The 15,246-nt window shown below is 39.0% G+C and overlaps 2 protein-coding genes across 5 annotated transcripts in view; one reads left to right on the forward strand and one right to left on the reverse strand.

The window, feature by feature from the left end:
• LOC126259172 (proteasome activator complex subunit 4-like) overlaps window positions 1–8,448 on the reverse strand; it is a 251,235-nt gene extending 242,787 nt beyond the window's left edge. The window contains exon 1 of the mRNA XM_049955739.1: window positions 8,086–8,448. Within this exon, the coding sequence (XP_049811696.1) occupies window positions 8,086–8,306 (221 nt within the window). The 5' untranslated portion in view covers window positions 8,307–8,448. The remainder of the gene's footprint in view (window positions 1–8,085) is intronic.
• A 104-nt stretch (window positions 8,449–8,552) lies between these two features.
• Window positions 8,553–15,246, forward strand: part of LOC126259669 (uncharacterized) — a 96,479-nt gene continuing 89,785 nt past the window's right edge. Inside the window, exons 1-3 of one of the 4 annotated variants that reach the window (XM_049956613.1) lie at window positions 8,598–8,616; window positions 8,751–8,886; window positions 14,180–14,358. In XM_049956613.1, the coding sequence (XP_049812570.1) occupies window positions 14,190–14,358 (169 nt within the window). In that variant the 5' untranslated portion in view covers window positions 8,598–8,616; window positions 8,751–8,886; window positions 14,180–14,189. Of the gene's footprint in view, window positions 8,887–14,179; window positions 14,359–15,246 lie in introns of those variants that run through there. The other 3 variants (XM_049956612.1, XM_049956614.1, XM_049956615.1) reach the window with 3 other exon arrangements.

The raw sequence follows: 15,246 nt of genomic DNA on the forward strand, positions 1-15,246 counted from the left end.
GCGTAGCCGGTTCTGCTAAGAATTTTTGGACATGTTTAATCAAGACGAGGACATTGTAAACCATTTGTGGATCAGTGATTAAGCTCACTTCCATCTCTTCAGTTACATGAACAACCAGAACTTTAGGTTCTGGAGTGACATTAACAGAGAACTGCATCAGCAACCACTGCACTGTGCAAAAGTTACTGTGTGGTGCGCCATGTCTTCATTAGGGATCACAGGGCCATACTTTTTTGAAGATGGCCTTGGCAATGCTTTAACAGTGATTTCACAGAGATACGCAGACATGTTGGAAAACTTTTTTACGCCACAACTTGCACACTACAAAGTGAACAATATGACTTTTTCCAGCAGGACGGAGCAACCTCCCACATTGGTCGAGTAAGCATGAATATTGTCAATCATTTGTTTCCAAATCATGTGATCTCCCGAAGTGGGGAATTGCATGGCCCTCTGTTCACTGGACCTCACAACATGTGACTTTTTGTTGTGGAGCTATTTGAAGAGCAAATTTTACCAAAATAACCCTCCTCAAACAATTGTAGCCCTGAAGGAGTGGATCCAACAGGAAGTTGTTCAAATCCCACTGACAATGCTGCGCAATGTGATGAATAACTTAAAGGTCCGGTTGGAGGAATGTGTGCGTCAAATTGGACACCATATTACAGGAGTTATCTTCAAAAAATAACCAACGTTTTACTACTGCAGAAAATGCTTTTTCATGTATTTTAAGATTATGACAAAAAATTTAATGAATTGTTTTTACTTAACAGTCTTTTAAAAATCGCTCTTTATTATGCCTCATCCTGTATGTCTGGGAGAAAGACAAGTAATTCATTAAACATGATTGTTGCAACTAAAGTTAATATTTTACAACTAGTTACTGAAAATATGGTATTCAGTGATTAAAGAAAGAATTTTCATATTACCAAAACCAAAAATCATACTGTACATCTCTTACCAAAAATATAATGAAGGAAAAATTACACTTTTCAAACTCACATGTGGGAGAGAGAGATGCTGATTTTACATTGTGATCAGAAACTGTATGCATGGAGTGTTACAGTTCATTTTCAACCGATGTGTGCTGTGCAACTGCTAGTCAGTCAATGTGAGCAATAAGAATTATGTGCATGCAACAGAAAAATGTTTGAAACCAAAAGAGTGTAACCTTTACTTTCATCCCTACCAAAAAGCTATGAATGCTTTCTTTCTTTACTTTTGCGTTTACTTATTGGCTATATTGCAGGTTGAACCTGTGGTAAGTAAATTCAGAACTCTGATATACATTAATGAGTCAAACCACTATGACCATTTGCTTAATTGCATGTTGGCTCAGGTTTGGAATGCAATACAGCAGCAATTCTGCATGACATGGGTTCTAAGTCCTTAGTAGGTTTCCGGCAGTATGTGGCACCAATGTCTACACACTGATCATGTAATTCCCATGAATTACAGGTCTGCGGTTTGTGTGTGTGGAATTGGCACACAATATTGTCACAGATGTGTTCCATCGAGTTCAGATCAGGCAAATCTGGTGGCTAAGACAGCAACATGAGTTCACTATCAATTCCCTCCAACCACAGTGGCATGTTTCTGGCCTTGTGACTTGTACAATAATCCAGTTGGAAGATCCTGTCGCAGTCAGGGAAGAGTTCAAGCATGAAGGGATGCAGAATGCAGGTGATCCACAATAATGTTTAGACAGTTGTCATGGTGCCTTCGTTTACCAACACAGGTCCCATGGGAACGAACATTAATATGCCCCATAGCATTACACTGTCCCCACTGGCCTGCACCCACAATTCAATGCATGTTTTGAGCATTCATTCAAATAGTTTAACAGACACAACCGCTGACATGACGTGACAAGAAACATGATTTCGTTCATGGTTTGTGAGAGCACTGAACACATTATCATCCACCATTGGCAGTGCCAGCAAAGTTGTGACTCAATATCAATCGACACAGCTTCTTCCATCAATCACTGTGCAAGTGATTAACTTTGTGTGTCGTGTAATGTTGTTCACTTTCTTTCAAGCAGAACCTTACAGTTTTCTGTCACAGTTGTCCAATGGAAAACAGTGTAGAAACAGAGAGGAAAAATTGTTAGATTAAAAAAAAGTAAAAATTCTCAAAAGAGCTGAAGTTCGTAATGAAAAATGTTGTTTTCGCACAGAGTTTAGGTGTTACCGATGTCTATGCTGAACACCATCATAAAAACTGAGACACTATTTTCGAAAGTGTAAGTAACAGTGGACCACATGCCAAAAAGATGAAATATGTCAGTTACTCTGAATATGTGGAACTGGAAGAAATTATGAAGAACTGGTTTCAGACAGTGAGTGCTTCCAACATCCCCATGAATGGCATAGTCATACTTTTCTTTATAAAATCCAAAACTACAGTGTTTATGTCCAGCCATCAATGTCACTTTTCCTAACCCTTTAGCAAGACAAACTGCACTAAAAATGGTGTTTTTGAACAGATCTTTAATGTGGTCCAACACTTAAACAACATATTTTTCTTGTACACAACTATAAATTTTTTCCTATAGCATTTGAAAAAAGCTTCTCAGAGAATTTCAATGACATACATGAATGGGACTGCGTCAGTAGTATCAGGATAACAGCACCATAAACCACTGTCATGCTGTCAGGAGAAGAGGTTCCACAAATGTTTGCCATATTATATCAAATGTAGTTAAACACATAACTCAGGTAAGGTTCGTGTGTTCATTATTACTGCTGCCATACCAAGTGCACAAAATGTTGACCTTAAGAATTGCCACACGCTATAAAGTGAATCTGGAGAAATATTTCTGCATGATGATTTTCCTATGGAGTTAACAGCAACACACATTTGTGTTACACAGCATTTCATGTTTTTGTGAGTCATCGGTGTTTCACAAAAGACCTCGTGTTTATTTTTTGCAACGGATAAAAGTATAGTATTTTTAAGGTTGGTGAGTGTGCAGACCATTCTGTGTTTCCTGAACAACCGTTTCAGTGCTTTCCAAATGCTCTCTTAAGATGGTCTGTCACTGCAGTGCTGAATAGGAGGGATATCCATTATGTTAGCACCACACTGATTGCCTTATGTCCACTGGGATGTCTTCCAATAAGTAGGGCAACAGCATATTGTAGGAGCTTGAGATACTTGAGTGTACTTAGATACCCATCAATAAAACAAGAACCAATGATGCAGGTCTTGCAAAACATGCATTAAACACTGACAGACCCAGAGCATTGTTTTTGTCCACATCTTCGTGTCAGTGTGGATTTTCAATTGACGATTAGTGCACATTGAAGATTGTCTTGCGCATGGTTCATAAACAATTCTTCTTCTTTAAAAAAATTTTTGCACAGAGATGCCACACCACTAAGCACTTTTCATAGATAACATTCGGTGAACTGCAACCAATTCCCAAAGCCACTGCCATAAAGCTGTAGATGCAATGAAATATGGAGACGACGGAATGCGATGGAATGTAGTATTACCAGAACACTAGTTTGGTTGATCCATCTAGCACTTCTGAGATGCCACTTAGTGGCATTTGCATTGTGTTACTGCTGCTAAAGTGTTAGTTTCATTTCCTGCACTAATTGCTCTTCTTTTTCCTTCTTGTATTTTATTCTTCTTACTTCCAGTTTCCAGAACTTTTTTTATAATGTTTGCAAAGAAAGATTGTAAGTGCTTGGCATGATCTGTATACTCTTCAGCATACAACTCCACCACTGCGCTAATAGTTTTGTGACATTCACCATAAACATTATTAACGTTTTCAGCTGCCTTTTACATTGTGAATGCCTTGATAGCTTTAAAAGTAAGTTACGTGACTGCTACAACAGCAGAACACAAACTGATAGGCTTCGAGAGCATAGATAACACAAGAACCATACCCAAGTTATGTTTTTGCACTAATTTGGTACAAAAGGACAGATGTTTGTGAAACCTCTTCTCCTAACTGTGGGGCAGTGGTTTGCGTTTCTGTTATCTTGATGCTATTTGATCAAGTCCCATACATTATGTGGTTGAAATTCTCTTAAAAAATCCTTTCAAATGCCACAAAAAAAGGATGCAGTTCCATTAGAAATGTTGGTCTTACCCATAAGTCTTGCCTCAGATCAAACACTGCACCTGTGTAAATACTAAAGCAATATCCTCAATACCAATTTTCTCACACTGGATCTAGAAAACTCAAAAATTTAAGAGTTATTAAGAATATATTCGTGATTCTCAGCCTGGTCCACAGACATATTTCCTGATAGGGACTACCAATCAGCCTCACACACAAAACAAATCAAGTTCTTGAAATGGCAGCTTGACTTTCCTGTGTAATACAACCCAGACTCTAGACACACATGAATCTGCTGCTTACAGACTGCAGTACATTTACCCCAAGACAGTGCATTTTCTGTTAGTTTTGAAGGTATAAAAAGGCTTTAGCAGTTATTTTTTGAATATACCCCTTCCTCCCATTGCTCTCATCAGCGAAGTGAAAATATACTCTCAAATGTGAAAAAGCAACAACTATGAATTTTAAAATTTTCCCGGTGAATTGAATGTTCAAACAAATCTTGGGCCTGCAGTCGGTCGTTGTCTAACTAATTCCATGATATTTCGACTGTGCAGCTGCCAGCCATCTTCAGGTGATCCATCGAATACTGATGAAGACTTGCTCCATTGCATAAAATATAGTCCACTGCAAGTATTCCACACATGCTTTAAAATCAAATTGGCAGATGGACCACACTTCCTGGCGGCAGTGCTCTTGCTTGTGGAAACACAGAACTCTGCTATCCTCTGCACTGGTGCTCACCATGGGCATTGGCGCACTCTGTTGTCTTTGATCAGAACAAGTCAAGGAGATAATGGGGTTCCATGCACTGTTCAACTGGTAGCCATCACAGTTCATTAAGGCATATTCCCATGGAATCTTTAATAATGAAGTCCCAAAAAGATGTTGCTGTGGTCAGAATCATAGTCCTGTCATACTGCATTGAATATCTACAGGAAATGCAGTGTTCAGCAATAGCAGACTTGATTGGTTACAAAAGGCGGGTGCAATATTGATGTTCAGTGCAGCGTTCTTTGAAAGTGTGTGTGTGTGGTCTGCCCTATGTGAGCTACACCACAATGACAAGGTACTTTGTAAATTTGGGTCTTCCGCAATAGCAAGACGTCTTTCACTGATCCCAAAAGGCCTGCAACCTTAGATAGCTTTTAAACAAACTGTTGCCCACAAAAAGATGTGTGACCTTATGCAGATGCTTGCACAGGACACTTGCAGTGTGCTATATATTGTGGAATGGTGCAAGTCTTCATCAGTCTTCAATGGCTCACCTGAAGATGGCTGGCAGACGCCCAGTCGAAATATTACGGGATGAAGTTAACAATGTCTGAATGCAAGCCCAAAATTTGTTTGAACAAAACAATTACGGTCAGCTGAATGTCACACAATCCACATGTCAAAATAAAACGCAATTCTGTTACGTAAATATATCTATGCATAGCAAGTACGTGAAACTGCATTCATTAAACAATTTAAGCAGTGATTTCAATATCATAGCATATTAAAAAACATTGGTGTTATTCATGTGTGTGGCCTGTTGAAGGAATCTACCTCAATTGTTGTCTCCTTATGGAATGTTTGCAGACGTCTACGAGCATTAAAACTTCCAGCAGATTAAAACTGTGTGCCGAACTAGAACTCGAATCCAGGACCTCATTCTGAAATCTAGTACTATTCTTTATTCCCTGTTGTTCTAATCAATGTGCAAAACCAGTAATGCATTTTCTCTTTCGGAGATTTTGTGGCCATGACCCTGCAGGACTGTTTAAGTCCCAAGCAAAACAAGTCACCGATCGGGGCACAGAGCTGAGATGGGCGCCCATGGCTTCTCTGCACTTTAGAAATGGAAATACTATCGATGACCATAGTCCCACAGCAGAGTTTATAAACAAAGACTTCAAAAAATCCTTCACCAAAGAAGATGAAGTAAATATTCCAGAATTTAAATCAAGAACTGTTGCCAATATGAGTAACTTATAAGTAGATGTCCTCATAGTGTAGCAACTTAAATCACTCAATAAAAGCAAGTCTACAAGTCCAAGCCGTATACCAGGTAGGTTTCTTTCAGAGAATGCTGATGCAATAGCTCCATACTTAACAATCATATACAATCGTTCACTGGACGAAAGATCCGTACCCAAAGACTGTAAAAGTTGCACAGGCCACACCAATATTTGAGGAAGGTAGCTGGAGTAATCCACAAAATTACAGGCCTTCATCATTAACGTCAACATGCAGCAGTATTTTGGAACATACGTGGAGTTTGAACATTATGAATTACCTTGAAGGGAATGGTCTTTTGACAAACAGTCAACAAGGAAATAACATCGTTCTTGTGAAACACAAGCAGCTCTTTACTCATACAAAGTGTTGATTGTTTTTGAGAATGGATTTCAAATTGATTCTGTATATCTAATTTTCCAGAAGGCTTTTGACACAGTACCACATAAGTAACTTGTAGTGAAATTGCTTATGGAATATCACCTCAACTGCGTGACTGGATTCATGATTTCCTGCCACAGATGTCACAGTTCATAGTAATTGACAAAAAAGTAACTGAGTAAAACAGAAGTGATTTCTCACATTCATCAAGGTAGGGTTATAGGCCTTTTGCTGTTCCTTATCTATATAAACGATTTAGGAGACAATCTGAGCAGCCATCTTAGGTTGTTTGCAGATACCACTTGGGGTGCCAAGCCGAGAGGGGTGACAGGTGTCCCCAAGTGGAAGATTTGTATACACTGCTTATCACAATTAGTAGCGAAAACCGACATGGGCGACAAGTGTACAAGGGAAATGGAAGGGGGAGGGGCACCAGGTGATGTCATGTATGTGGAAAAATACTTTTTAACTGGGCCTGTATCTATAGTATCTTAAGATACTGATAGAGGTTGGACCTGAACAATCACATTTACAACACTGCCAACCTCAATAAACAACTGCACTGTAGCAGTTATCGAATGCTTTGTATTGTGCATCGCTTTCGTTTTGTATTTTGAACTGAGTGAAGAGAATAATCCCAGACCATGAGAAAAACCAAGTATGACCCCCAAAGCACCAAAAGGAACTGATAATCCCTGTAACCATTACGTCAGTTTTGTTTTTGCACGAGCATACAATATGGACACAGGCTACCAGCACTGCAAGAGGGCTTGTTCCCCCAACCCACTTCTCCACCTCTGAGTACTCACAGTTCTCATTTGCTTATGCCATGGTCAACTGCCACAAACTCTGCATGGTGATTTGTTGTCTCTACTTTTCTATTGTTTTCAATAATTGTGAAACACGGCAAAAAATTGAATGGAATAGATAAACCAAAGTCTCTTAGAGAGAGAGAGAGAGAGAGAGAGAGAGAGAGAGAGAGAGAGAGAGAGAGAGAGAGAGAGGGGGGGGGGGTAAATGTCAGAACTCGCAATGAATGCATATCCTTTGGTACTGGTATACACCTTCTTCTCTTAAGTAGCATACGCAAGTATAACATTACAATATTATATGGTATTTACTGTTAGCAAACCATTGGTGTAAAATGAACTGTTATCGACCATAATGTGCATTATAAAGTTGAGAGGTAAAAGCTTAAGTTTCTGGAGGTCAACTTCATGTAAAAAGTAATTGGTAAATAAACCGTATAACTTCCAACAATTAGAAACGTAAGATCGATAAAAACATGATCTTTTTCCAATTCTCTTTAAAGATGCAGTAACATCATGCAACATTTCTAAGTCGAACGCCATAAAAATTGGTGTTTAACTGTGTCATTTTACATGTGAGCGATTCTGTAATGGCAAATTTTGTATGTATTGCTGTTCCGTACAAAGGTAACAGCAATCTGATTGTAATGTATACGAACTTCTTTAGCGGAATGCAAATATGCCAATATTATTCACCTCTGCGATGACAATGACGTTGTATGTTTACATAATGAACAAACTTGTCGCTCACTATAGCCTACAGATTTGAAAAAGAGGTACATATATAACACTGGTTAACATTTAAGTTACTAAACTTACTTGGAAAGTCTTGCTGTCCAAATTCCACAACCTGGTCGCAGTTCACGTAACAACACTGATTTTCCAATGTTCGCTTTAATATCTGATAGCAGTCGTGTTGCATCTTCTTCTAGCTCCTTTGCAAACGGTAATAGTTTGTTGAAAACTATTTCTTTTTGAGGTTTGAATCCACTTTCTTCACAACAAGCATCAGTGTCTATACTTTCCTGTGGTCCACCCATGACTGACTACCTCTTCACAGTGGCTGCACCCGACTTAAATGTCTTGCGTATTCCATCTAATGACTAACGGTACTCTTCCATTTCATCAGTTCACACAACTTGCTATTTCTTCCTCAATTCCAACAGTCATCCATTGGCAGCCATCTTTCCTTTTGTATTATTGGATATCATTTGTCCACGAGTACACTTTCGTTTGTCAACACTGTCACCAACATTACAGATTGTATGTCCATCGCCGAAGGGTAACTGGGTAGGTCGTGGACGCGCATGAGTGTTCAGCAGGTGCTCGCCTGTTCGGGTGCGGATGATAGTGGGTGAAGTGCAGCTTCAGTATTGTTTATATCATGTCAACATAAGAGAACGCTTAATCTTTTCTCTCGCAGATAATGTGAATAGTTTGCTGTAAAGCTATTTGAAATTCTTTGAGTCATTTTGTTTTTATAGGTTAGGTGCTGCACTTTAGTCAAAAATTTGGCAAAGAATGTTTGTCTTGTATTAGCACTTAGTATATCACTCTTCTGTGTTACGTTGCGCTGTCGAGCAATGCTGTTTTGATATAAAATTCATCAGTTCAATAAATGTAAGCATTATTGATCGTATTGTAGTATAAGTGTTAAGTACACCAATGGGAATAACTTAAGTTGCATGTATGACATCAACAGTAATGCTAAATCCATACATAGGAGCCAAGTTATGATCGACACTAGTTACTAAAATATTTGCCAGAGGCTTCATTATTCTGGAGATTCACAAAACGTGTATAAAGATATTTTATAACAGAAGCGTTCAATGAATTTGAAATCAAAATCATTGTCATCAGCTTCCCCAGATTGAACCAGCTACAGTTTCATAGTTGCAGAGAATTTGTCTTCCCTACAAATGTCTGCCAAAGTTAGTACATTCATACATAAAATTCTGTAACCCAGACCTCATCCTGCTAGACCATTTCTAATATGATCAGTCTATATTTGTCCAACAGCTTACAGCAAGAAATTAAATCAAATCTTATGGACACACAAAGAAAGCGGAGTCTGCTGTTCTTATGGTCGTGCATGAAGCACTGATCAAAACCATCCATTAATCAGCCATCCATCATTCAATCCGTGTAAAAATAATTTTGTGATCGCTATCAGAAGTGTTTTACAGGTCTAAAAATATGTAATTTAGGAACTGGTTTCACTTGGAATTTAGAGAAAGTAGTGTTTTGTCGAGTTTCCAGAGAGTGTGAGTTGCAAAGGGTGCAACAATGAGATTAAGCTTGTACTAATTCAGAGCTTCATAAGTGATTTTTCATGTGTAGGTCTATATACAGATTTTCACAATCTCATCCATGCACAAAACTACAGAGTGAAGTAGTATATGGCATAGCTGTTTTTAAGTGATTCTACCTCTATGATTAAATGATGATGGCGTCCTCTTGGGTAAAATATTCCGGAGGTAAAATAGTCCCCAATTCGGATCTCCGGGCGGGGACTACTCAAGAGGACGTCCTTATCAGGAGAAAGAAAACTGGCGTTCTACGGATCGGAACGTGGAATGTCAGATCCCTTAATCGGGCAGGTAGGTTAGAAAATTTAAAAAGGGAAATGGATAGGTTAAAGTTAGATATAGTGGGTTTTAGTGAAGTTCGATGGCAGGAGGAACAAGACTTTTGGTCAGGTGAATACAGGGTTATGAATACAAAATCAAATAGGGCTAATGCAGGAGTAGGTTTAATAATGAATAAAAAAATAGGAGTGCGGGTAAGCTACTACAAACAGCATAGTGAACGCATTATTGTGGCCAAGATACACACGAAGCCCATGCCTACTACAGTAGTACAAGTCTATATGCCAACTAGCTCTACAGATGATGAAGAAATTGATGAAATGTATGATGAGATAAAAGAAATTATTCAGGTAGTGAAGGGAGATGAAAATTTAATAGTCATGGGTTACTGGAATTCGAGAGTAGGAAATGGAGAGAAGGAAACATTGTAGGTGAATATGGATTGGGAGAAAGAAATGAAAGAGGAAGCCGTCTGGTAGAATTTTGCACAGAGCATAACTTAACCATAGCTAACACATGGTTCAAGAATCATGATAGAAGGTTGTACACATGGAAGAATCCTGGAGATACTAGAAGATATCAGATAGATTATATAATGGTAAGACAGAGATTTAGGAACCAAGTTTTAAATTGTAAGACATTTCCAGCGGCAGATGTGGACTCTGACCACAATCTTTTGTTTATGAACTGCAGATTAAAACTGAAGAAACTGCAAAAAGGTGGGAATTTAAGCAGATGGGACCTGGATAAACTGAAAGAACCAGAGGTTGTACAGAGTTTCAGGGAGAGCATAAGGGAACAATTGACAGGAATGGGGGAAAGAAATACAGTAGAAGAAGAATGGGTAGCTCTGAGGGATGAAGTAGTGAAGGCAGCAGACGATCAAGTAGGTAAAAAGACGAGGGCTAGTAGAAACCCTTGGGTAACAGAAGAAATATTGAATTTAATTGATGAAAGGAGAAAATATAAAAATGCAGTAAATGAAGCAGGCAAAAAGGAATACAAAGTCTCAAAAATGAGATCGACAGGAAGTGCAAAATGGCTAAGCAGGGATGGCTAGAGGACAAATGTAAAGATGTAGAGGCTTATCTCACTAGGGGTAAGATAGATACTGCCTACTGGAAATTTAAAAGAGACCTTTGGAGAAAGGAGAACCACTTGCATGAATATCAAGAGCTTTGATGGAAACCCAGTTCTAAGCAAAGAAGGGAAAGCAGAAAGGTGGAAGCAGTATGTAGAGGGTCTATACAAGGGCGATGTACTTGAGGACAATATTATGGAAATGGAAGAGGATGTAGATGAAGATGAAATGGGATATATGATACTCCGAGAAGAGTTTGACAGAGCACTGAAAGACCTGAGTAGAAACAAGACCCCCGGAGTAGACCACATTCCATTAGTACTACTGATAGCCTTGGGAGAGCCAGTCTTGACAGAACTCTACCATCTGGTGAGCAAGATGTGTGCGACAGGCAAAATACCTTCAGACTTCAAGAAAAGTATAATAATTTCAAACCCAAATAAAGTAGGTGTTGACAGATGTGAAAATTACCGAACTATAGGTTTAATAAGTCATGGCTGCAAGATACTAACATGAATTCTTTACAGACTAATGGAAAAACTGATAGAAGCTGACCTCGGGGAAGATCAGTTTGGATTCCGTAGAAATGTTGGAACACGTGAGGCAATACTGACCTTACGACTTACCTTAGAAGAAAGATTAAGGAAAGGCAAACCTATGTTTCTAGCACTTGTAAACTTAGAGAAAGCTTTTGACAATGTTGATTGGAATACTCTCTTTCAAATTCTGAAGGTGGCAGGCGTAAAATACAGGGAACGAAAGGCTATTTACAATTTGTACAGAAAGCAGATGGCAATTATAAAAGTCGTGGGGTATGAAAGGGAAGCAGTGATTGGGAAGGGAGTGAGACAGGGTTGTAGCCTCTCCCCGATGTTATTCAATCTGTATATTGATCAAGCAATAAAGGAAACAAAAGAAAAGTTTGGAGTAGGAATTAAAATCCATGGAGAAGAAATAAAAACTTTGAGGTTCGCCGATGACATTGTAATTCTGTCAGAGACAGCAAAGGACTTGGAAGAGCAGCTGAACGGAATGGACAGTGTCTTGAAAGGAGGGTATAAGATGAACATCAACAAAAGCAAAACGAGGATAATAGAATGTAGTCAGATTAAGTCAGGTGATGCCGAGGGAATTAGATTAGGAAATGAGACACTTAAAGTAGTAAAGGAGTTTTGCTATTTGGGGAGCAAAATAACTGACGATGTTCGAAGTAGAGAGGATATAAAATGTGGACTGGCAATGGCAAGGAAAGCATTTCTAAAGAAGAGAAATTTGTTAACATCGAGTATAGATTTAAATGTCAGGAAGTTGTTTCTGAATGTATTTGTATGGAGTGTAGCCATGTATGGAAGTGAAACGTGGACGATAAATAGTTTGGACAAGAAGAGAATAGAAGCTTTCGAAATGTGGTGCTACAGAAGAGTGCTGAAGATTAGATGGGTAGATCACATAACTAATGGGGAGGTACTGAATAGAATTGGGGAGAAGAGGAGTTTGTGGTACAACTTGACTAGAAGGGATCATTTGGTAGGACATGTTCTGAGACATCGAGGGATCACCAATTTAGTATTGGAGGGCAGCGCAGAGGGTAAAAATCGTAGAGGGAGACCAAGAGATGAATACACTAAGCAAATTCAGAAGGATGTATATTGCAGTAGGTACTGGGAGATGAAGCTTGCACAGGATAGAGTAGCATGGAGAGCTGCATCAAACCAGTCTCAGGACTGAAGACCACAACAACAACAACCACCTCTACTTGGATGGTTAGAGCAGGAGGTAGTGCAACTGGTTTTCAGCTGGGGTGTGGCAGGGGAAGATGATTCACAGAGCAAGGTATTTTGACATTGGAGTGGTACAGCAGTAGACAAGAAATTTTGTAGGGTGAGTAGGTGTTGGAAATCCATTTTGGGAGGGTAAGAACAATTGTGGTGAAATTTTAAATGTGAACATTTTTAGTTATTTTGTACTGTGACTGTTATGATTATCAACGGAAACTACAACTTTACTGTATTCAGTCACAGTTGTAACTGGGTACAGTTAACTCATATTTTCTCTTTGTACTTGTCAAGTTATTCAGTGGGTATGCAGTATTATTTAATTTGTAGATGGTACACTGGAATAGTGGCCTGGGTTAGTATATTTGGTGGATGATTGCTGTATTGTGTGGAATGTACAGAATGTGAGAGGGAATGGTACTGGAGAATTTGATGTGGTCTGAATCTGTATCATAGTGCCTATCTGCTTAGCCCTTACCAAAAACTCCAGGGTATTGGAAGAGGGATTGCTTGCCACTGTATCTGCTCGTATTCTTAGTTTCTTAGCCCCCCCCCCCCCCCCCACACACACACACACAAAAAATGCCAGTACTCTCTTTTTCCTATCTCACTCATTCTGAGTCCACAAGTACGTCATAATGTATTGTCAGTGATTCCTTGCCCCCCCCCCCCCCTCTCTCTCTCTCTCTCTCTCTCTCTCTCCCTCCCTCCCAACAATACAGCTTGACTTGTGTAAGTAGTTATTGCTTATGTAGTAAGTCTGCCAAACTAATACCAAAGTCATATTCCCCCCACCCTGATTTGTTAGGATGTTTATTTTCTGCTTAATTAGTTTCTCTAGGGCTTACCACACACATTTGCCCATCACCTGTACTCCACTGTATGAGTAGTTCTTTCATGTACCGTATGTTGTGTTTGGCTAATTTAGAGGACATACAGTTCTCCAGCCAATATAACTCTTACGAACTGTCTGAGATCATCATAGAATCCATCCTGCTCCAGGCTATAGGGCTTCAATCAGTTCTGTGATGGACACGGTGAACCACTGGTAGCATATGTATTGCATTAGTATATATGCAAATACTGCTCACTATTCCTTCTCAACATAATGATAATGAAACCATGGTGAGAATCAGTAGATGCAGATAGTTGTCCTGTATTGATAACACACATTACCTTCTGCAAGGTATCTCTGCTTAACAGAAACTGGATTACATTGTATGTACCATCTCAAACCTCACTTCCAATACATGCATTTTAGAAACTTGTGGGAAGTCAAATCTACAGCATCTTTCAGTGTGATGTGACTTCTGTTAATGTTGGTGCCTCTAGTTGTCTACTTCCATATCTTCTGCCCCAAGTATTATTTAGTACTTCACGACCTCATGTCCTTTTCTTTATCGTCATATTTTACTTATTTCCTTTTGGGTGCATACAAAAACGATTTTTGAAATTATTTCTTTTTTCAGATTTGTACAAATGACTGCTCACAGTGAGCTTTTCCGTCTGAGCTGCAAAATAGCAAATGCTCATTTTCGAAAGCGGACTCATTCATCATACTGCGCAGGATCTCATTTAATAGAATACTATTCTTTTCATGAAAATGCTGCCATCATTGCTAGTAACAGGCGAATGTTTTCTTCGCAAGGTAAGAAACATTTTTTTTATAATTCAGTTCAAATTCCTAAATGAGCAACAAAGTAAGTTGGAGAAAATTACATTTGTTGTATAAAATTGGCTCACAATGCTTGCAGAGAATAAGTGCAACCACTGTCATGCAAATAAATGAACTAAAAAGGGGACCTTAATGGACTGGCCCTCTTCGATCTTCTTCATACGTGTAAGAATTTAAAGTCAGTGCACAGACATCAATTTTTTCAAAGTGCTAATAAATGCAAGACCTTTCAACTGAAGTACTGATATTGCCTACAGCTTAGAGTGTGGCAGTCTAGTCTCATACTGAGAAGAGTAGCACTGTGGTTGACACACTGGACTCGCCTTCGGGAGGACACCGGTTCAAACCCGTGTCCAGCCATTCTGATTAGATTTTCCATGATTTCTCTACATTACTTAAGGCAAATGCGAGGATGGTTCCTTCAAAAGGGCACAGCTGCTTTCGTTCTCCATTCTTCCCTAATCTGAGCTTGTGCCCCATCTCTAATGTGCTCGTTGTCTAAGAGATGTTAAATAATAATCTGCTGCTGCTGCTCCTCCTCCTCCTCCTCCTCCTCCTCCTCCTCCTCCTCCTCCAGTCTCATATCCATGAGGTCAGTGGTTTGGTGCTGATTTTTAAAGCTTTTATTTGAATTCAATATTCATTAATAAACTGAAATGTTAATTAACAAATGTTGATTGTATTCATAATTTTAATGAAAATGATATTTTCAGATTTAATTAATATTATTGTTATTTTCAGTCCAAAGATTCATTTGGTGCAGCTGTCCACCTTTGCTTGTTCCGTGCTGGCCTCTTCACCCCCAGATAATTACTGCATTCTACATCGGTTTGAACCTGCTCACTGTAGTCATCCCTTGGT

The sequence above is a fragment of the Schistocerca nitens genome, chromosome 5 (assembly GCF_023898315.1).
Source record: "Schistocerca nitens isolate TAMUIC-IGC-003100 chromosome 5, iqSchNite1.1, whole genome shotgun sequence".
NCBI classification, from domain to species: domain Eukaryota; kingdom Metazoa; phylum Arthropoda; class Insecta; order Orthoptera; family Acrididae; genus Schistocerca; species Schistocerca nitens.